Genomic DNA, 23,383 nt, shown 5'->3' with positions numbered 1-23,383 from the left:
TCTGCTATACAGTCAAATTCACCATGAAAACTGCTGTTTGTTGTATCATGCCACTGGTATACACTCAGTGGCCACTTTATTAGGTACACCTGTTCACCTGCTCGTTAATGCAAATATCTAATCTGTCAATCATGTGGCGCAACTCAATGCATAAAAACATACAGACACAGTCAAGAGCTTCAGTTGTCGCTCGGGCCAAACATAAGAATGGGGAAGAGATGTGATCTAAGTGACTTTGACCATGGAATGATCGTTGGTGCCAGACGGTGGTTTAAGTATCTCAGAAATTGCTGATCAGCTGGGATTTTCACACACAACAGTTTCCAGAGTTTACAGAGGATAGTGTGGAAAAAAAAACAAGTGACACCTAGTGAGAGGCAGTTCTGTGGCAGAAACTGCTTGCTCGTGAGAGAAGTCAGGGTAGAATGGCTAGACTGATTCAAATAACTATGTGTTACAACAGTGGTGTGCAGAAGAGCATCACTGAATGCACAGCACATTGAACCTTGAAGTGGATGGGCTGCAGCAGCAGAAGACAGTGAACATACTATCAGTGGCCACTTCATTTGGTATAGGAGGTAAAGTGGCCAAATAATGTACGTCTTTTTAATTGTTGACTGATAATTTTCTTACAATAGCTTGTTTCTGTGCAGTAGTGTTCTATGAGATTCTCTGGGGTGGTAATGTGGATAAGCCCCCACTACCTATTAAATGCTCCCAGTGGCATGTGCCTCAAATATCTTCTGACAAACAAGTCCAGTTCCAGGCCTTCACTTGTGGCGTAGCTACTAAGCCTGGCGGAACCATTTCTACTGGCAGGAGAAAGGGCAAAGACAGGTTACTGGTGCCTTAAAACCACTCACTTCAGGCAGATGGGGCTTGTCGGCTGTGGTTGGCAGCTCATCTAGGAGAAGGAAAACTCTGATCTCAAACCTCTGCTGCCTTGCGGCTACACCTACTCATGGGGGAGGCCTCGGGAGTATTCTCTGAGGGAAAGATCCAGAGCTGGAGTCCCTGAGGCAGTCCTACGTTGAGTTCAATATTGAATGGCAATTCCTGCGATGCTGCTGGTGTTAAACTGTATCGATTTCTGCCGTTCCTTTGGGTTCATCAGACTCACAGAGGGGGGTGCTTGCTCTCCATGTTGTACTGCTGTGGTTTGCATACCCTGACAGCTAGAATGCAATTTTCTTGGCCGATCCTGACCAATGGTGGCCTCAGAGGGTTCTATGACTAACTCAGTAGGCCAGGTAAAATCTGTGTTAACTTTTCAGGTAAAACATCCTTTGTCAGAATTGTGAAGGTGAGAAGTAATTTTAAGTTGCAGAGAGCGTGGGAGAAGTATAGATAGGATAAAGGGAATATTTCTGTAAAGTGAGGCCGGGGTTGCCTCACGTGCAAACTAGGTCACTTGGTGAATAGGTTCATGGGGTCATTTAGATAGAGAGAGAACATGACCAAGGGAACATTAAAGCTATGAAAAAATGGGGTCAGTCTAGGAGCAAGGACACCAACAAGGGAACACCACATTTGCAAAGTGAACAACTGAAAGGCATACCCAAAAGATATGCAGAAACAAAAAGTCATCTCTTCAGTCAAAAATGTACCGTAGATGTCGGATTATAAGCCGCTACTTTTTTCCCACATTTTGAACAGCTTTGAACACTGCGGCCTTTAATACAGTGCGGCTAATGCATGATTTTTTTCATGCCGCCAAAAACATTTTGCCTCGTAACAGTAGACCAATAAAATTGATGAGTAGTTCACAGTGGTCCAATGAAATTGTATGATAAATCAAGCGCACTTTCACAATTAAATTATTGTAAATCAGTCATTTGTACTCACCCTCATCAACATGGAAAACACTCGAAGAAAAGCATTGTGCTGCCTTTATGGCAGTTATTTAGTTCATAATATTTTCGCTTAGTAATTCATTTTCTAGTTAAAGTTAGAAGTGTTTTAACTATATTTGTTTTCTGTACTACATCGCGGGATGCTATGACGTCACACCCGGTTTCGCCGCGTCTTGTGGGAAAAATGCCAGTTTGCGATAAACGGGAAGGAGGGGGGGAGCGCATTACGCGAGCGGCATTGGATCTGAGCGAACGCTGCTTTTAAGTTAAAGGCGATCAATAACTTTTCCTGGTAGGCTGCAGTATATATATTTTTTACCAGTCGTTAGGAGATATTGGAATGTTGTTCAGTAAAAAAGTATACGCAACGTATATTTAAAAGTAGCCGCGTTACAGGCACGGTTCGAAAAAAAGCATTTGCAATATGTATTTGTTTATGTTACCATATGGATTTAATTAAAAGTTAAAAAATCCTCACGTGTAATATCTTTCTGTGTAAATATCTCATATTACAACGTGGGACACCTGCGGCCGAAAATCCGGTGCGGCCGAAAATCTGGTGCGGCCGAAAATCCGGTGCGGCCTAAAATCCGGTGCGGCCTGTACAAGTAAAAAATTGATTTTCTTTCTAAAATTAGAGCCAGTGGCTTTTAATCAGGTGCGCTCTGTAGTCCGGAATCTACGGTATTCTAAATCCCTTTTCTCTTAGTGTTTTTTTTCGGCTATTATCCATGCTGAATCCAAAAATATACAGTAAATTGTGCTGAATTAGACTGGAGAATATTAGATAGCTTACTAGTGTACAATGTATGACTTCAAACTGGGGAGTGATCATGTTAAAGTTAGGAGAGGGTGCAATTATAAAAACAATAATTTTAATGTAGTGCTTATAAGTAAGGTGGAAAAGGAGGGTGAAGACAAATATCCATGTCTCTGAAGACAAATAGAGTAAAATGATTTTAGAACCACTTGCATTTAAAACAGATTCACCAGAACGTTACCAGATCGAAAACAAGGATAATCGCAAATTGTACTGCTAATAAGGTGCATTGGATCCCATGTCACTGCACTAATGCTATACTAATGTTATTAACATATTTTAAGCATAAAAGTTATTACAAAGCCAGATATATGCTCACATGTTTGTACACTTATAAATGTCCATGTGACATGAAAACCTATACATTTTACAATATAATAATTCAAGTTTTAAATACAGGCTGACAGTAGAAATCATTCACTACCATCCAGACCCAAGATGACATGTGCATTTTACCAGCTGGTGTTTTTTAAGTTCGCTTTTCAGAAGACTGAACTGTGAATGCAATATAGTGTACAAAAACTGCAGATTGGTTTTTATTATAATTATTTTCCATATGTGCTTTTGTATTTAATATCTTTTAAATATAAACTTTACAATTCAACAAAAAGTGCTTGGAAACCATGGTTTTCTGATCATAAAACTTATGGAAGCCCATCTGAAACTGATTAAGATGGGAAAATGTTAGTGCAAATATTTCTATATCATCCAATATTTCTCGCATTAGGGAAAACTTCTTCATCAAACTTGAAGTGCGTTAAATTAGCAAGGACTGGATGGGCTGAATGACCTCTGTTTAGTGATTCTGTGTCCTTCAATCATCTAAAATTAGATGACTAGCAGTATGATGAAGAACAGCTTTACTTTTTAAAATCAACTTATTCCGTCATTGATGACATAAGCATTACAGGCATGTAATCATTCTTTTGCCATGTAAGAGCATGGTGGTAACTCATTCAATATAAGTCAATGGAAACATTTCAGCCAATTCACCACCTAAGGCTAAAATTACCCCTAAGATCATCAGTTTCCTAGGCAACATACTGCTTTTCTGCATGTATCGTCAATATGAAATCACCGTGTATAAAAGATCCTCGACGATGCTTTGGCAAAATGTCCCTACAACAGTTACATCTCTTCCATAAATTCAACAGTCTTGTTCGGTTCTGTAAAGTTTGAGTCTGTTGTCTATGTTAGGTACACAGTTTTAAATAAATGCTTACAAAATCAAAGGCTTGTTGTATTCACCAGCTCACCAAAAAAGACTAGCACGTGAAACCCTTAACGTAAGTACTATACCAGAGTTTTCTTATGACATAGTGATCTATGGTGTCTGCATCAGCACCATGATAAGGTTAAAATATTTACTAATACAATATAAAATTGGCAGATGTTTGGCAGAGTTTAGTAACAGCTTCATTGATTTCAATGGTTACTAATTACTTTGCTGATGTGAATGTTTTTGTAAATATTAGCAAAATTACCAATGTGGCAGGCTATTGGGTATATTTGTTATAGTTCAGTCAGCACCATGGAGTAATCTGTTTAAGTTATCTTCATTGTTGTTTTAACACAATTGAAAACTTATGAGGAAGAGCACCATTGTTCCTTTTGTGTCGACCTTTACTTTGTACAGACTTGACACCGACTTATTATTGATCGCAAATCTCCTGTTTTTAGTGTTTGCGGCGTTGGTTTCCTGCAACATGAACATGAAGAATGTTTCAAGATCACATAGTTGATACGATAACTGCTATTGAAGTCATAAAGAGATAAAGCATGCAAACACACACAAAATGCTGGAGGAACTCAGCAGGCCAGGCAGCATCTGTGGAAAAGAGCACAAGCGATGTTTTGGGCCGAAACCCGAAAACTGGAAAGCAGGATTGGAAAAATAAGGATGACGAGTAGATTTAAAAGGTGGGGGAAAGGGAGGGAGAAACAACAGGTGATCAGTGAAACTGGGAGGGGGAGGGATAAAGTAAAGAGCTGGGAAGCTGATTGATGAAAGAGATGTAGGGCTGGAGAAGGAGGAATCTAATAGGAGATGACAGAATGCCATGGAAGAAAGAAAAGGGGGAAGGAGCACCAGAGGGAGATGAGGAGATAAGGTGAGAGAGGGAAAAGGGGATGGGGAATAATGAAGGAATGGGGAGGAGGTAGGGGGGGCCATTACTGGAAGTTCGAGAAATTGATGTTCATGCCATCAGATTAGAGGCTACCCAGATGGTACATAAGGTGTTGTTCCTCTAACTTGAGTGTGGCCTTATCGTGACAGTGGAGGAGGCCATGGATTGACATATTGGAATGGGAATGGGAAGTTCTGGCAGATTGAGTGTGGGTGCTTGGCGAAGTGGACTCCCAATCTAAGTCAGGTCTCACTAATATACAGGAGGCTACACCAGGAGCACCGGACATGACCCCAACAGACTCACAGGTGAAGAGTCGCCTCAATTGGAAGGACTGTTTGGGGCCTTGAATGGTAGTGAGGGAGAAGGTGTAGCACTTGTTCCGCTTGCAAGGATAAGTGCAGGAGGGAGATGAGTGGGGAGGGACGAATGGACGAGGGAGTTGCATAGGGAGCGATCCCTGCAGAAAACAGAAAGTGTGGGGGGATTGGGAAAGATGTGCTTGGTGGTGGGATCCCATTGGAGGTGGCCATTCCCATTCCAATATGTCAATCCATGGTCTCATCTACTGTCTCGATGAGGCCACACTCAGGTTGGAGGAACAACACCTTACATTCCGTCTGGGTAGCCTCCAACCTGATGGCATGAACTGATTTCTTGAACTTCTGGTAATGCCCGTGCTGCATTCCCTCCTCTGTCTCCTACACTATTTCCCATCCTCTTTTCCCTCTCTCACCTTATCTGCCCAACACCTCCACCTGGTGCTCCTCCCCCCTTTACTTCCATGACTATCAGATTACCCCTTCTCCAGCCCTGTATCTCTTTCACCAATTAACTTCCCAGCTCTTGACTTCACCCCTCCCCCCCAGTATCACCTATTGTTTCTCCTTCCCCTCCCCCACCTTTTAACTCTACTCCTCAACTTTGTTTCTCCAGTCCTGCTGAAGGGTTTCGGCCCGAAACGTCGCCTGTAATCTTCTCCATAGATGCTGCCTGGCCTGCTGGGTTCCTCCAGCATTTTGTGTGTGTTGCTTGGATTTCCAGCGTCTGCAGATTTTCTCTTGTTTGTGAAAGCATGGAAAAAGGCCCTTTAGCACATTGAGCTTGCAAGTGCCCATTTTTTATGCTAATTCAATCTTAACCCATTTCATTCGCAATTCTTTTGTTCTCCGTTACTAAATAGATTATTATAACTTAAACATAAAATTACTGAGTGAATGCAGGCACCAAATTAACCTGGTAATCCAAGTTGTTGGTGTACTATGAATACATTTAGAAGTTCAGAATAGTGTGTCTTTTAGGGACCATGGAATCACAGACTCTAATTCACCCTGGAAAAAGGCCCTTTGGCTTAACTCATCCATGCTTACTATGTTGCCCACCAAGACAGTCCAATTTACTTACACTTAGCCCATGTGCCTCTAAATCTCTCCTATCCACATACTTATGTTACGAATGTGCCACAACTCTGAAGGGTACAAAGTCGCCCCCTCCTTTTTGAGAATCGCAAGATCGCTATTAATTCGGGTCTGGGACCCAGGAAATGAGAGAGAATCCACAAGGTTTGGAATGTGTCCTGGCCTCAGCGAAACAAAAACCCCTGATAACGACTATTGTCTCTTGGAGACGGAATTGTGTATTGAGTACTGTACTATTCATTGAAGCCCTCAGGGGACGACCAGAGTGGGCTGGTTGAGGGATTGCATCATCCCAACCTGATTGACATCTGAGACCCCGTGAGTAAGGATAAAAGAGGGTCTGGGGAACAACCCCTTTAGACACACCAGGAGAAACGCTGGAAATCCAGTGACAGCGTTTGATAGCCAAAGCCGGTGGGGCCCGTGTGCGTCCTCCCTTGCCGGGGTTGGCGGGCTCACCACGGAAGAACGGCTTAGCTAAAGGAGAGGCCACAAGTGAATGGCCACGCCAACGGGACTCCTGAAGGATCGAAATCATAAAGGTTGGAAAACCCGTAGCGGTACCTGTTCCCATTCTATTCCTATTTCTCTCTCTCTCCAACAAAGTGCAACACAGCAACAACCAAAAGACGGCAGCTTGTGGAACTGCAGTGAACTTTATATTTCCATCGGACAATTCATTATCCCCTAGACAACGATAGAGCTTATTTCTTATTGATTATTATTATACCCGCACTTTTAGATTTAGTATTGATGACGTATATTATCTGTATGTTCGCATTGATATTATTTTTGTGTATTTTTACTAATAAATACTGTTAAAAATAGGACCATCAGACTTCAATGGACCTCTCTATCTTTGCTGGTAAGTGACCCAGTTACGGGGTTCGTAACACTTATCCAAATGTACTTGGGCCAATTGAACTGGGTACTGCACCACAAACACAAGAAGATCTTCAGACGCTGGAAATCCAAGCACCGCACACAAAATGCTGGAGGAACTCAGCAGACCAGGCTATGGAAAAAGAGTAAACAGTCGACGTTTCGGGCCGAGACCCTTCATCAGAACTGGGAAAAAAGAAACCGTAAAAACTTCACTGCACTAGTGAAGTTGGTGCAACTACAGTGGAAGCCTGTCAGTAAAATACAGAACAGGCATCAGTCAACACTGACTGGACTTCAGAAATGAAGCAGTCTTTAACCGTGCACTACTGAGCACACGGTGGCGGGAAGGTTATTTAAAAAGCTATTATCCTCACCCACTTTTTGAAGTTAGGTTCCCAGTTCACCACTAATCAAAGTCAGATGGTCCTGACTTTGTTTTCAGAGATTAATAACCTTGGAGTCCAGCATTCCTGAGAGAATGAGTGGACAGGAAAACAGAAAATGACCTCAGCAGGAGGCCATACCTGCCCAAGTTGTTTAGGGAGTTACGGCCCCTGTCCGATCATTAAGGGGAGCATTGCAACAATGCCTGAGTATTGATAGGGATCTCCTCATTGAAATCTTTCACTGTCTGCAACTTGACTAGTGTAAGGGGATGCTGTGAATGAGACTATGGCAGTGAACTTCTCTGTGTCTGTGTGTCTCTAGGTTGGAATTATATGCAATATCTTGCCTTATAATTAACATTTGCCTTAATTACTATCATCTCACAGCTCTGATAAACACCATCAAGAGGCCAGTCATAGTACACATCAACCCCAGCATTTCAGGCAGCCCTGGACCCATTGTAATTCACCTATTATAGAAAACATAGAAACATAGAAAACCTACAGCACAATACAGGCCCTTTGGCCCACAAAGTTGTGCCGAACATGTCCCTACCTTAGAAATTACTAGGCTTACCCATAGCCCTCTATTTTACTAAGCTCCATGTACCTACCCAAAAGTCTCTTAAAAGACCCTATCGTATCCGCCTCCATCACCATTGCTGGCAGCCCATTCGATGCACTCACTATTCTCTGCATAAAAAACTTACCCCTGACATCTCCTCTGTACCTACTCCCCAGCACCTTAAACCTGTGTCCTCTTGTGGCAACCATTTCAGCCCTGGAAAAAAGCCTCTGACTATCTACACGATCAATACCGCTCATCATCTTATACACCTCTGTCAGGTCACCTCTCATCCTCTGTTGCTCCAAGGAGAAAAGGCCGGGTTCACTCAACCTGTTTTCATAAGGCATGCTCCCCAATCCAGGCAACATCCTCGTAAATCTCCTCTGCACCCTTTCTATGGCTTCTACATCTTTCCTGTAGTGAGGCGACCAGAAGTGGGGTCTGACCAGGGTCCTATATAGCTGCAACATTACCTCTTGGCTCCTAAATTCAATTCCACGATTAATGAAGGCCAATACACCGTATGCCTTCTTAACCACAGAGTCAACCTGCGCAGCTGCTTTGAGCGTCCTATGGACTTGGACCCCAAGATCCCTGTGATGCTCTACATTGCCAAGAGTCTTACCATTAATACTATATTCCGCCATCATATTTGACCTAACAAAATGAACACTATCACTGAAACAGATCCATAGTTGAAGCCATCTCCATGGCCCACATTCATCTCTACGTCAGACTATTTATTGACAACAATCAGTCTCAAGGACAGCTTCTACTCTGCTATTGCAAGACTATTGACTCTTGAACAATGAGATGGACTCATGACCTCACAATTTACCTCAACATGAACCTAACTGACTGTCGAAACTGCACTTTTCCCAAACAGTAATACTTAGTCTGTATTCTGTTACTGCTTTTCCTGAGTACTGCCACAATATACTGATGTGATGAAATCATCTCTCAGAATGACAAGCAAAACAAAGATTTTCATGGTACCTTGGTACATGATGATAATAAACCAATGTACCAGTTTTACCAATTTATCCTGCAGCTTGCTGCCTACTGATATACAAGGTCGCTCATTGACATTCGTTATCTGAAGGGAGATTGGAAAAACGGATCAGTGCTCTGCATGTGTTTCCTGAGAGCTCAGCTAGGGGCTTGTCAGCACCCGGGAGACTATCCAAAAAGGCCAGCTTCTTGAGGAAATATGCAATCCAACAAGCGAATTACTGACTGAAATTTCTGTTGAATTTACTCCGCTAGAGCAGCTTCTGTGCAGCTGGGGAGGAGCGTGGGGGCAGGGCACGGAGGAATCCTTGACATTTTTGGGTGGAAACGTTGCATCAGCACCTGAAGTGTCTGGAGTCTCCAAAATCTTAATCGTATTGCATACACTTAAAAAAATAAGAAACTATCTATTCTTCATTATACAGTTTATTAATGGCTGCCAAATCAATCTCGCACACAGACTGAAATTAATATCTTGTTTTCAAAGATTTTTGATTTTGAATTGAACTTTACAATTTCAGGAAGGACTGGAGAATAAATTCCAATCAAATCATGCAATCAGTCTGAATCTTTCTGAAATGTAGTGTTTATACCTGAACATCTGTGAGGGGTCCAGCGTTGCTAGCCAAAAGCTGTAGGCATTTACATAGTAGTTGCACGTCCCCCTCCCGTGGCATTCAATGAATGGCACAACGCGAAATTCTTCCAAACATGATCCCGGTGAAGCCAAAGCTTGACCTGATCCTTGGGCACCCGAGCCCCTGTGCTATAACAGGAGAGGAGAGAAACATGTTTCTATGAATACGCACACAGTGTATGGATCAGAGAAATTATTTTGGAATAGAGTTGCAGCCAGTCAGTTAACTGGAACCCAGAAAAGGGAGACTTTGTTTATCTGATGCCTTACTTTTCTTATTGATCACCCACAGGAGGGACAGAAACTAATCTTCCACGTCATCCTGCAGTCTATGAACCACAGAAAAGGCAGAGTCCAGTAGGATAACCAAGAAATACTTGAAGCATTCCAGGCTTCCAGAGAAAAGAAATGACAGGGTGAAATTGTCAAGCTTAAAATTGACAATTGTTGTGTAGGGGTTAGGGTAATAGTGCATGCCTGTTACGTTTTGTAACTTCAAAACATTAAACTAATTTGAAGGAAATCAAGAGAGCCAAGAGACACACGTTTCACATGGTAGTGCCATGACATACGCATTTCACATATTTTTACATATAAATTATATAAACAACAACATATGCCTACTCAAACTGTATATTTACAATATTACTCAAATACTACTGAAATGTTAAATACACAACAGTGTCAAGTGCAGATTTATGAGGCAAAGTACACTAGCAGGTGGGAAGATTTCCAAAAAAAAGGAGCTGAGATTGCACAGGGAGAGAGAAGATGAGAAACTTGGGTGAGTAGGAGAATTATTGCAGAGTTTAAAACTAAAAACAGTTTTACTTCATTCCTCTACCACATATTGGGCTTACCAAAATACAAATTAATTAACATATATATCCATGTCCTGATTGTAAATTGCAAGCCAGAGTTTAAGACAACTTTCAGTTCAGTCTCTTGCCAAACTTGGATTGGCATTCCTTTATGTACATACCATTACAAATGAGTAGCCAATCCACAAGGATTTCCAGCCAGTTGGGCAGGGTGGGATCTCAATCGTTTGACTGTGCACAGCTATGACCATTGCCAGACTTTCACAAACAACACACCTGGGAATGAGACACATCACTGGTTAGCATGAGCTTCAAACATGGTCAGCTTTCCTGAAAATGGAGTTACACAACTCATATTGTCAGATTCTTCACATCATTGGAAATTCAATCTTGGTGTGTGAGAAATGGCTGATATCCATAAGACCATAAGATATAGGAGCAGAATTAGGCCATTTGGCCCAACAGATCTGCTGCGCAATTTCAACATGGCTGATCCAAGTTTCCTCTCAGCCCCATTCTCCTGCCTTCTCCTTGTAACCCTTCATGCCCTGACAAAGCAAGAATCTATCAACCTCTGTCTTTAATATATATGAAGACCTAGCCTCCACAGCTGCCTGTGGCAACGAATTCAACAGATTCACCACTCTCTGGCTAAAGAAATTCCTCCTCATCTCCATTCTAAAAGGACACCCCTCTATTCTGAGGCTGTGTCTTCTGGTCTTAGACTCCCCCACCATAGGAAACAGATGAACTGGCTTATAGATTTCTTTCTTCTGCCTCTCTCTCCCTTCTTGAAGAATGAAATGACATTTGCAATTTTCCAGTCTTCTGGAACCATCTAGTGATTGTTGAAAGATCATTGCTAATGCCTCCACAGTCTCTTCAGCCACCTCTTTCAGAACTGTGAGGTGTACACTATCTGATCCAGGTGACTTATCTACCTTCAGACCTTTCAGTTTCCCAAGAAGTTTCTCTCTCGTTATGTTAACTTCACACACTTCATGCCACTTGACACCTGGGACTTCCAGCACACTGCAAGTGTCTTCCACAGTGAAGACTTGATTTCATATCAAACTATGTGAAAAAAAGAAAACTTCATGATGTTAAAACGGCCAGCAATTTATTTTTATTTTAAAGCATGACCTCCCATAGATTCTAACAGCATCCTTTGACCCACCATATCCATTCTGGCACAGTTGCCCATCTACACACTACCCCATTTGTTCTCATTAGGCTGTATACTTTTATGCCTTGCCTAATTAAGTGTCTGTCTAAACTCCTCTTAAATGTGATAATTGTTTCTGATTCCATCCACTCTTATAGCAGCACATTCCAGATACCTTTTTTTTAAAAAAGTAAAGGCCATTATGGAGGATAGTATATTTGTCTGAACCAATGTTGAGCAGCGCACAGGTAATTGGGGTACCGTCAGGCAAGGGAAGGGGAAAGGGCAGGCAGAGCAGGGTTCCCCTGTGGCCATTCCCCTCAACAAGTGTACCGATTTGGATACTGTTGGGGGGGGGGATGACTTACCTGGGACAAGCTGTGGAAGCCGGATCTCTGGCACTGAGTCTGGCTCTGCAGTGCAGAAGGGAGGGTGGAAGAAGAGGAGAGTGGTAGTGATAGGGGACTCGATAGTTAGAGGTACAGACAGGAGGTTCTGTGGTCGCGACAGAGACTTCCAGATGGTTTGTTGCCTCCCGGGTGCCAGGGCCAGGGATGTCTCTGATCACGTGCACAGCATTCTGAAATGGGAGGGTGATCAGCCAGTTGTCATGGTGCACATTGGTACCAATGACGTAGGAAGAAAGAATGAGGAGGTCCTGAAGAGTGAGTATAGAGAGCTTGGTAGGAAGTTAAAAAGCTGGACTTGAGGGTGGTAATCTCAGGATTGCTACCTGTGCCACGTGCCAGTGAGGGTAAGAATAGGATGCTCTGGAGGATGAACACGTGGCTGAGGGACTGGTGTAGGGGGCAGGGTTTCAGATTTCAGGATCATTGGGACCTCTTCTGGGGCAGGTGGGACCTGTAGAAGAGAGATGGGTTACACCTGAACTACAGGGGGACAAATATCCTTGCAGGGAGGTTTGTTAGTGCTATTGGGGGGTGGGGGGGTTTAAACCAGATTTGCATGGGGATGGGAACCGGAGTGCCAGAGTAGATAGTGGAGTGGGGGTGAAAATAAATGATGTTAAAGTTTCATGCAAAATCACAAATAGAAGGGTTGTGTGTGGTGGTAATAATCTTCTGAGGTGTGTCTATTTCAATGTGAGGAATATTGTGGGGAAGGCTGATGAGCTGAGGGCGTGCATTGACATGTGGAGTTATGACATTGTAGTCATTAGTGAAACTTGGCTACAGGAGGGGCAGGACTGGCAGCTTAATGTTCCAGGGTTCCGTTGTTTCAGACGTGATAGAGGCAGAGGGATGAACGGTGGGGTGGGGAGAGGGGGGGGTGGCATTGCTACTCAGGGAAAATGTTACAGCAGTGCTCAGGCAGGACAGATTAGAGGGCTTGTCTACCGAGGCCATATGGGTGGAGCTGAGAAACAGGAAAGGTATGACCACATTAATAGGGTTGTATTATAGACCACCCAATAGTCAGCGAGAATTGGAGGAGCAAATCTGCAGAGATCGCAGACAACTGCAGGAAACATAAAGTTGTGATAGTAGGGGATTTTAATTTTCCACATATTGATTGGGACTCCCAAACTGTTAAAGGTCTAGACGGGTTAGAGTTTGTAAAATGTGTGCAGGAAAGTTTTCTAGATCAATATATAGAGGTACCGACTAGAGAGCATGCAATATTAGATCTCCTATTAGGAAACGAGTTAGGGCAGGTGACGGAAGTGTGTGTAAGGGAACACTTTGGTTCCAGTGATCATAATACCTTTAGTTTCAACTTGATCAGGGACAAAGATAGATCTGGTCCTCAGGTTGAGGTTCTAAACTGGAAAAAGGCCAAATTTGAAGAAATGAGAAAGCATGGATTGGGCCAGGTAGTTCTCTGGCAAGGATGTTGTTAGTAAGTGGGAGGCCTTCAAAGAAGAAATTTTGAGAATGCAGAGTTTGTACGATCCTGTCAGGATTAAAGGCAAAGTGAATAAGGAATCTTGGTTCTCGAGGGATATTGGAACTCTGATAAAGAAGAAGAGAGAGATATATGACATGTATAGGAAACAGGGAGCAAATAAGGTACTTGAGGAGTATAAAAAGTGCAAAAAAATACTTAAGAAATAAATCAGGAGGGCTAAAAGAAGACATGAGTAACTTTGACAGTCAAGGTGAAGGATAATCCAGGAAACCGGCATAGAGTCAATGGAAATAAGGCAAACAAGTAGTGAGGTCATGGAACCTATACAGATTGAAGAGGAAGAGGTGCTTGCTATCTTGAGGCAAGTCAGAGTAGATAAATCCCCAGGACCTGACAGAGTATTCCCTTAGACCTTGAAGGAGACTAGTGTTGAAATTGCAGGGGCCCTGGCAGATATATATAAAATATCGGTATCTATGTGTGAGGTGCTGGAGGATTGGAGGATAGCTCATGTTGTTCCGTTGTTTAAAGAAGGTTGTTAAAAGTAATCCAGGAAATTATAGGCTGGTAAGTTTGACGTCGATAGTAGGTAAATTATTGAAAGGAGTACTAAGAGATAGGATCTATGAGTATTTAGATAGACAGGGACTTACTAGGGAGAGTCAATACGACTTTGTGCATGGTAGGTCATGTTTAACTAATCTATTAGAGTTTTTCGAGGAGATTACAAGGAAAGTGGATGAAGGGAAGGTGGTGGATGTTGTCCACATGGACTTCAGTAAGGTCCCGCATGGGAGGTTAGTTAGGAAGATTCAGTTGCTAGGTATACGTGGTGAGGTAGTAAATTGGATCAGACATTAGCTCAATGGGAGAAGCCAGAGAATGGTAGTGGAGGATTGCTTCTCTGAGTGGAGGCCTGTGACTAGTGGTGTGCCACAGGGATCATTGTTGGTCCCTGTGATCAGTGCTGGGTCCATTGTTATTTGTCATCTATATCAATGATCTGGATGATAATGTGGTAAATTGGATCAGCAAATTTGCTGATGATACAAAGATTGGAGGTGTAGTGGACAGTGAGAAAGGTTTTCAAAGCTTGCAGAGGGATCTGGACCAGCTGGAAAAATGGGCTAAAAAATGGCAGATGGAGTTTAATACAGACAAGTGTGAGGTATTGCACTTTGGAAGGAAAAACCAAGGTAGAACATACAAGGTAAATGGTAGGGCACTGAGGAGTGCAGTAGACCAGAGGGATCTAGGAATACAGATACAAAATTCCCTAAAAGTGGCGTCACAGGTAAATAGGGTAGTAAAGAGAACTTTTGGTACATTGGCCTTCATAAATCAAAGTATTGAGTATAAGAGTTGGAATGTTATAGTGAGGTTGTATAAGGCACTGTTGAGGCTGAATTTGAAGTATTGTGTGCAGTTTTGGTCACCGAATTACAGGAAGGATATTAATAAGGTTGAAAGAGTGCAGAGAAGGTTTACAAGGATGTTGCCAGGACTTGAGAAACTGAGTTACAGAGAAAGGTTGAATAGGTTAGGACTTTATTCCCTGGAGTGTAGAAGAATGAGGGGAGACTTGATAGAGGTATATAAAATTATTATGGGTATAGATAGAGTGAATGCAAGCAGGCTTTTTCCATTGAGGCTAGGGGAGAAAAAAACCAGAGGACATGGGTTAAGGGTGAAGGGGGAAAAGTTTAAAGGGAACATTGGGGGGGGGGGGCTTCTTCACACAGGAGTGGTGAAAGTGTGGAATGAGCTGCCAGATGAAGTGGTAAATGTGGGCTCACTTTTAACATTTAAGAAAAACTTGGACAGGTACATGGATGAGAGGGGTTTGGAGGGATATGGTCCAGCTGCAGGTCAGTGGGAATAGGCAGAAAAATGGTTCGGCACAGCCAAGAAGGGCCAAAAGGCCTGTTTCTGTGCTGTAATGTTCTATGGTTCTAATCCTTTCCTCATCCCACATTTTAGCACAGAAGTTCAAGTCGTCACTTTTATTGTCATTTCGACCATAACTGCTGGTACAGTACATAGTAAAAATGAGACAACGTTTTTCAGGACCATGGTGTTACATGACACAGTACAAAAACTAGACTGAACTATGTAATAAAAAAACAACACAGAGAAAGCTACACGAGACTACAGACCTACACAGGACTGCATAAAGTGCAAAAAAACAGTGCAGGCATTACAATAAATAATAAACAGGACAATAGGGCAAGGTGTCAGTCCAGGCTCTGGGTATTGAGGAGTCTGATAGCTCGGGGAAAGAAACTGTTACATAGTCTGGTCGTGAGAGCCCGAATGCTTCGGAGCCTTTTCCCAGACGGCAGGAGGGAGAAGAGATTGTATGAGGGGTGCATAGGGTCCTTCATAATGCTGTTTCCTTTGTGGATGCAGCATATAATGTAAATGTCCGAATTGGCGGCAAGAGAGACCCTGATGATCTTCTCAGCTGACCTCACTATCCGCTGCAGGGTCTTGCGATCTGAGATGGTGCATTTTCCGAACCAGGCAGTGATGCAGCTGCTCAGGATGCTCTCAATACAACCCCTGTAGAATGTGATGAGGATGGGGGTGGGGGTGGGAGATGGACTTTCCTCAGCCTTCGCAGAAAGTAGAGACGCTACTGGGCTTTCTTTGCTATGGAGCTGGTGTTGGGGGACCAGGTGAGATTCTCAGTCAGGTGAACACCAAGAAATTTGGTGCTCTTTACGATCTCTACCCAGGAGCCGTCGATGTTCAGCGGGGAGTGGTCGCTCCATTTCTAATATTAATAAGTTTCTAATATTGGCCATGGTTTTCAATCAGGAATGGGAGTATTGACTAATTTTCCCTCCCTCAGTCAGGTACACAAAGCCCATTTGTAGAACCAGCCCCACCACATTACCCTGATTGTCCTGGTCTCTGTATCTGCAGGGACTGAATTTGGAACTTCGCTGATCAAACTATTCACAGGTTAACTTGCTAGCCCTGAGCTATGTTGCAATTGCTTTTTGATTCTAGGTGGTATCCATAAACTTCTTCAAAATACAGAGATTAGGTTTTGGAAGACAGTACCTGCTTATATACTGCTCTAGCTCTTGCCCTTTGATTGGAGCTTTATCCACACGCATTTGTGCTGAAGTTGACAGCCAATAGGAGTAGTCATTTCTTGATGCATAGTTACAGATGTCATTTATACTACAGAACAAAAATGGCATCACACTAAACTTTGGCAAGCAGCTACCAGCTGTTCCTGAAAGCCACAGATACAAAGAAGTATTAAAAAGGATTTGTACAATATGTGCACTGTATACTATAATCTTTAAATATTCAGCTTAAATGTCAAGGAGAAAAGTCTTTTTTTTTAAGATTGAATAGGATCATGGAAATGAATGATATGTAAGAGCTGGGGTTAAACGTCACATAGAATTCTAAAATCTTTGCTCTGTCTCAAACCTTAGATTGCTGACTCTTCTGTTGCAAAATGATAAAACATGAGCATTATTCACACCAGCAAACATATCAGGAAGTTCACTGAAACACCAGTGTAGACGCTAAGGTACAGACTATAAAACATAGGAGCAGAATTAGGCCATTCGGCCCACTGAGTCTGCTCTGCACTTCCAAAAGGTTGTGGATTCAAATTCCATTCAAGAGGACAAAACACAAGGACTACAGTGTTGTGTGAGATCAGGTTTGCGGGTCAGTGAGGGGGTATAGAAAACACTCACTACTGGTCAGTAGATTAACTATTTATTTACAGGTCAAGACAGACACTAAACATTCAGTAAACCCTCCGAGAGTCACAGAGCCAAATTCAGTGCCTGAGACCTGACCGCTGTGGCTTTCCTCTGCTAGGTCATCCCTCCCAACAATATCCAATGTGGTATACCTCTTATTCAGTCGAATGGTCACAGAGGTGCTCTGCACTGGCTGCCTATCCCCTTTCCCCCTCCTGACAGTCACCTACGTCCTGCACCTTGGGTGTAACTACCTCCCTGTATGTCCTATCAATCAACCCCTCAGCTTCCCAAATATTCTGCAGTTCATTCAATTTCAGCTCCGACTCCTTAACATGGTCTGGTAGAACCTGCAGCTGGATGCACAACTTGCACTGTAGCTGTCAGCGAAACTGGAAGTCTCCCCTCACTCCCACACTCCGAAAGAGGAGCATTCCACTATCCTGCCTGGCACCCCCACTTCACTGAGCGTGCAATAACAAAGAAAGAATAAATAACCAAAATAAATTTACCGTCAGCCTCCGTCTCTCCCCTCTGAGCCAAAGCCTCACTCTAACACCGGCTCACTCACACGATCTTACGCCACCCGCTGCGCTCCACGATCTACCCCTGCTCTGGTGGCCTGTGTGGGTGCGGCACCCAAACCTCGTGGGCGAGACCCCCAAATGCCGCACTGCTGTCGGTCCACCCACCCCTGGACTTGGCGCTCCTCCCTTGGTTCTCTCTCATTTTTCCTTCTAAAGGTATTCATCTTCTGTTCAACCACCGATTCCTGTTCGCAACACCAACTGTGTGAAATCAGGTTCACGGGTTCGGTGAGTGGGGACAGAAGGCACTCACTACTGGTAAGTAAGTTAACTATTTAGTTACAGGAGAAGATAGACACTAAACGTTCAGTAAACCCTTCAGGTTACACTTGGTTACAAATACTTATCTAAACCGAGCATCCAAAGTGGCAGGACAAAACAGACACCAACCACACACACAGTGGCAAGTACTTATCTAAAGTGTGCACCCAGACCCTCTTTACTGTAGCACACTCCACTGTTTACTGCAACCATCAGCCCGTGGTGACCCAGAGAGCAAAAAGAGGCTGCGTGGTGAGCGTGTGCTAGATTTAAACTCTACCGGTGTCATCAGATAAACGGCAGGTATGAGAGCGGCAGCATTGCTCCTTACTCGGGCCGTTCCCCGCTTCCCATGGCGAGGGGGTAACTTTCAATGAGCAGGTAAGTTTGACACCGACTGCAACACAGAGGTGCCAGGAATTGATAAATGGAGTCAGCAAGGACTCAAATGGTTTTCCTCCATATTATCATAAATGTAAAACAAATGAATTTACTCCCATTGTCTTATACACGTTAATCTCAAATACTTTGAACAATACTGTCAAGAATCATGTTTCGATTAATTAAAAAATATTCAGAGGTGTTGTTTAGCATACCTAAATCTTGTCCGTATGCACGTCTATTGCCCTGCACAAAGAGGAGAGAGTAGCCAATACCTAGCTCATTTGTGCCATTTGGACACAGTGGTATCACTCTGGATTGACTGTGTCTTGTAAAAATGAACCTGTGGATAACTGGTTTCCACTGGCCAGGTTGTCCCTTAGCTCCTTGCTTTCCTTTTGGACCTGGAAGCCCCTTCTGTCCTAATGTTAAACAAAAATATATTTGTTCCAATTAATGTTGACTTATTTGAAACAACATCAGAGTTTTGATTGAGACATATTGATCGACTTATGCTTGTTACAAACATGTTATGGCATAAGCTTTAATGTCACATTAAATGTTTAAAAGATAATATAGGAAAAGATCTCACTGCAATCACTATCCCTTTCCATATTAATAGAAAGGATTTGTGTGAATTTATTAAGAAGTACAATATTTGAAACAGTTGCCTTGCTTACCTGGTTGTCCATCATAACCTGGGGAGCCTTTTGGTCCTGGAAGTCCTATATCTCCAGGAGGACCATTTGGACCACATGGACCAGGTGGACCCTCCTTTCCTATGTGTAAACCAAAACAAGACAAACTTGTTTATCCCATAATAAGACTCTGGCAATAGCAGTAAAATATCTTAGTGTCTCAGTTTTTTTAGATATGGTACTGGAAAATAGTTTGTGATTTTATTTAACAACAAGGATGCTTCAGTAAACAAGGGTGAAACAAACTTTGAGGGACAGCGTCCTTATTGTGGATTACTTCCATACTGGGGGACTGGTTCCATACAGAATTGTTTAAAAGGACATTTGAATGGTGGTTCCTCTACATGAGAAAATCTGCAGATGCTGGAAATGCAAAGCAACACACACAAAGCGCCGGAGGAACTCAGCAGGCCAGGCAGCATCTACGGAAAAGAGTACGCAGTCAAAGTTTTGGGCCAAGGCCCTTCATCAGGACAATGAAGGGATTCGCCCTGAAACATCAACTGCTTACTCTTTTCCGTAGATGCTGCCTGCCCTGCTGAGTTCCTCCAGCATTTTGTGTGTGTTGCCCTGAGCGGTGGTTGGCCACATGCCATAATTCTTAAAACTGGCACCAATAGTATTGCTGGACCAGTAATTTAGAGTCTCGTTCAAAAGAGAGTTCAAATTCCCGATGGAGCAGCATTAATATTCAATTCAGTTAACCATGTAATCTAGAACTAAATAAGCTGGTTTCAGTATTGGTGACTATGAAACTTGTAATCAAATACAAATGTTCTTAAGGGAAAAAAATACGCCATCCTTACCTGGGCTGGGTTATATATGACAGTGGATGCTCTATGACAAGTCAGAGATTATTAGTAGTACTGGGGAAAAAAGCCTAGTCAGGAACTCATTTATACCAACTCTCTGTCCAACAGGACTTCGGTAGAAGGATGTCAGCAGTTCAAAATGGAAATTACTGCCACGCTCTCAGGGCACGTAAAGATGGGGACTAATTGCTCGCCATGCTAGAGAAGCCCCCCATTCTGAGAAAACAGTATAAAAGCTTGCAGAAAAATGGTGTCTTTAGTAAACTTACTACAGCATAGAAGGCTAGTCAGCCATGCTATCCTGGGTAAGATGGAGCCTATAAAACCATTTGGTGCTTTTTACCACCTGCTTACACCAAGGGGGATGATATAATAGTCAGTTCACCCACCATGACATCTTGGACAAATCAGCATTGTCACAGTGAAAACATGGAAATGTCATAGTCAACACCTGGCAAAATCTCATTCAAATCCAGGTCCCAGGTGCTGTGAGGCAGTGGCACTTACTGCAGTCTGACACGCAGCAGTGTTAGACAGGGAAAATTCTCAATGTGCAGCACAAAATGATTAATTAGACAGAAAACTGGCAGACTTAAAGATGCAGATATTCAATCAGGTGGCAAAATTCTACAAAGGACATTTAAAGGAATGATTCGCAATGTTGGTGCAGAGAGAGTGAGATTGCCAATCCAAAATCATAGAAACATAGAAAACCTACAGCACAATACAGGCCCTTCAGCCCACAAAGCTGTGCCAAACACGTCCTTATCTGAGAAATTACCTAGGGTTACCATATGCCTTCTTAACCACAGAGTCAACCTGCGCAGCAGCTTTGAGTGTCCTATGGATGCAGACCCCAAGATCCCTCTGATCCTCCACACTGCCAAGAGTCTTACCATTAATACTATATTCTGCCATCATATTTGACCTACCAAAATGAACCACCTCACACTTACCTGGGTTGAACTCCATCTGCCACTTCTCAGCCCAGTTTTGCATCCTATCAGTGTCCCGCTGTAACCTCTGACAGCCCTCCACACTATCCACAACACCCCCAACCTTTGTGTCATCAGCAAATTTACTAACCTAGCCCTCTACTTCCTCATCCAGGTCATTTATAAAAATCAGAAAGAGTAAGGGTCCCAGAACAGATCCCTAAGGCACACCACTGGTCACCGATCTCCATGCAAAATATGACCCATCTACAACCCTCTTTGCCTTCTGTGGACAAGCCAGTTTTGGATCCACAAAGCAATGTCCCCTGGATCCCATGCCTCCTTACTTTCTCAATAAGCCTTACATGGGGTACCTCGTCAAATGCCTTGCTGAAATCCATATACATTACATCTACTTCTCTTCTTTCATCAATGTGTTTAGTCACATCCTCAAAAAATTCAATCAGGCTTGTAAGGCACAATGTGCCTTTGACAAAGCCATGCTGACTATTCCTAATCATATTATGCCTCTCCAAATGTTCATAATTCCTGCCTCTCGGGATCTTTTCCATCAACTTAACAACCACTGAAGTAATACTCACTGGTCTATAATTTCCTGGGCTATCTCTACACCCTTTCTTGAATAAGGGAACAACATCTGCAACCCTCCAATTCTCCGGAACCTCTCCCTTCCCCACTGATGATGATCTTAAAGAAACATACAAAATTTTGAAAGGGACAGATAAGATAGAAGTAGGAAAGTTGTTTCCATTGGTAGGTGAGACTAGAACTAGGGACGTTGCCTCAAGATTCAGGGCAGAAGATTTAGGATGGAGGTGAGGAGAAACCAGGGAAGCAGTTGAGGCTTCTTCACTAAATATATTTAAGACACAGTTAGATAGGTTTTTACATAGTAGGGGAATTAAGGGTTATGGGGAAAAGGCAGGTAGATGGAGTTGAGTTTACGGACAGATCAGCTATGATCTTATTGAATGGCAAGGCAGGCTTGTTGGGCTGGATGGCCTACTCCTGCTACTATTTCTTATGTTCTTATGCAAAGATCATTGCCAGAGGCTCAGCAATCTCCTCCCTTGCCTCCCGCAGTAGCCTGTGGTCCATCTCGTCTGGTCCCGGTGACTTATCCAACTTGATGTTTTCCAAGAGCTCCAGCAATCCTCTTCCTTAATATCTACATGCTCAAACTTTTCAGTCCACTGTAAATCATCCCTACAATCACCAAGGTCCTTTTCCAATGTGAATACTGAAGCATAGTATTCATTAAGTACCTCTGCTATGGTACCTCCAGTTCCATACATGCTTTTCCACTGTTACACTTGATTGGTCCTATTCTCTCATGTTTTATCCTCTTGCTCTTCACATACTTGTAGAATACTTTGGGGTTTTCTTTAATCCTGTCCTCCAAGGCCTTCTCATGGCCCCTTCTGGCTCTCCTAATTTTATTCTTAAGTTCCTTCCTGCTGGCCTTATAATCTTCTCGATCTCTGTCATCTTGAACCCTTCATAAGCTCTTCTTTTGTTCTTGACTGGATTTTCAACAGTGTTTGTACACCACGGATCTTGTACCCTACCATCCTTTCCGTCTTATTGGAACGTACCTATGCGGAACCCCACGCAAATATCCCCTGAACATTTGCCACATTTCTTCTGTATGTTTCCCTGAGAACATCTGTTTTCAATTTATGCTTCCAAGTTCCTGCCTGATAGCCTCATATTTCCCCTTACTCCAATTAAACACTTTCCTAACTTGTCTGTTCCTATTGCGATCACTATCTCCAAAATGCTCTCCCACTGAGAGACCTGACACCTGACCAGGTTCGTTTCCCAATACCAGATCAAGTACAGCCTCTACTCTTGTAGGTTCATCTACATATCGTGTCTTGAAACCTTCCTGAACGCACCTAACAAACTCCACCCCATCTAAACCCCTCGCTCTAGGGACATGCCAATTGATATTTGGGAAATTAAAATCTCCCACCACAACAACCTTAAGAGTCATTCATGTAAAATAGGTCTTATTTCAATCATACCCATGCAGAATCTGATATTTTTAAAGAATTAAATTCTACAGTTTATTGACAGCCTAGTTTAGTCTCAAGTGGCTATCTAACGAAAAATCAATTATGTTCAGCATCTTTGGTTTGTCTGTCACAAGAGACCGGATCTCAGCTGGAAAGCTGTGCACAGTTCTAGTTCCCATACTATATGATTAAAGATGAAAGGTTACCTCCATTTGTCCCACACACATTGAAAAATACAGTGAATTGTGTCATTTGCATCAATGACTAACACAGTCCTAATATGTTCTGGGCAACCCAGAAGTATTGTCATGTTTCTGACAGTAGTTTAGCATGCCCACAACTTACTAACTTCATAACCCTAACCCGTACATCCT

At 42.8% G+C, this 23,383-nt stretch overlaps 1 protein-coding gene across 1 annotated transcript in view; it reads right to left on the bottom strand.

Moving 5' to 3' along the window:
• Nucleotides 1-2,517: 2,517 nt before the first annotated feature.
• LOC140725661 (uncharacterized) overlaps nucleotides 2,518-23,383 on the bottom strand; it is a 213,952-nt gene continuing 193,086 nt past the window's right edge. Inside the window, exons 47-52 of the mRNA XM_073041425.1 lie at nucleotides 19,206-19,304; nucleotides 18,741-18,947; nucleotides 16,632-16,809; nucleotides 10,690-10,804; nucleotides 9,664-9,836; nucleotides 2,518-4,372 (exon numbers count right to left, since the gene is read on the bottom strand). Of these exons, the coding sequence (XP_072897526.1) occupies nucleotides 4,297-4,372; nucleotides 9,664-9,836; nucleotides 10,690-10,804; nucleotides 16,632-16,809; nucleotides 18,741-18,947; nucleotides 19,206-19,304 (848 nt within the window). The 3' untranslated portion in view covers nucleotides 2,518-4,296. The remainder of the gene's footprint in view (nucleotides 4,373-9,663; nucleotides 9,837-10,689; nucleotides 10,805-16,631; nucleotides 16,810-18,740; nucleotides 18,948-19,205; nucleotides 19,305-23,383) is intronic.

This window comes from Hemitrygon akajei, chromosome 3 (genome assembly GCF_048418815.1).
Source record: "Hemitrygon akajei chromosome 3, sHemAka1.3, whole genome shotgun sequence".
NCBI lineage: Eukaryota > Metazoa > Chordata > Chondrichthyes > Myliobatiformes > Dasyatidae > Hemitrygon > Hemitrygon akajei.
Note: the sequence above shows the minus strand (reverse complement) of the source record. Positions and strands in the feature narration are given on the sequence as shown.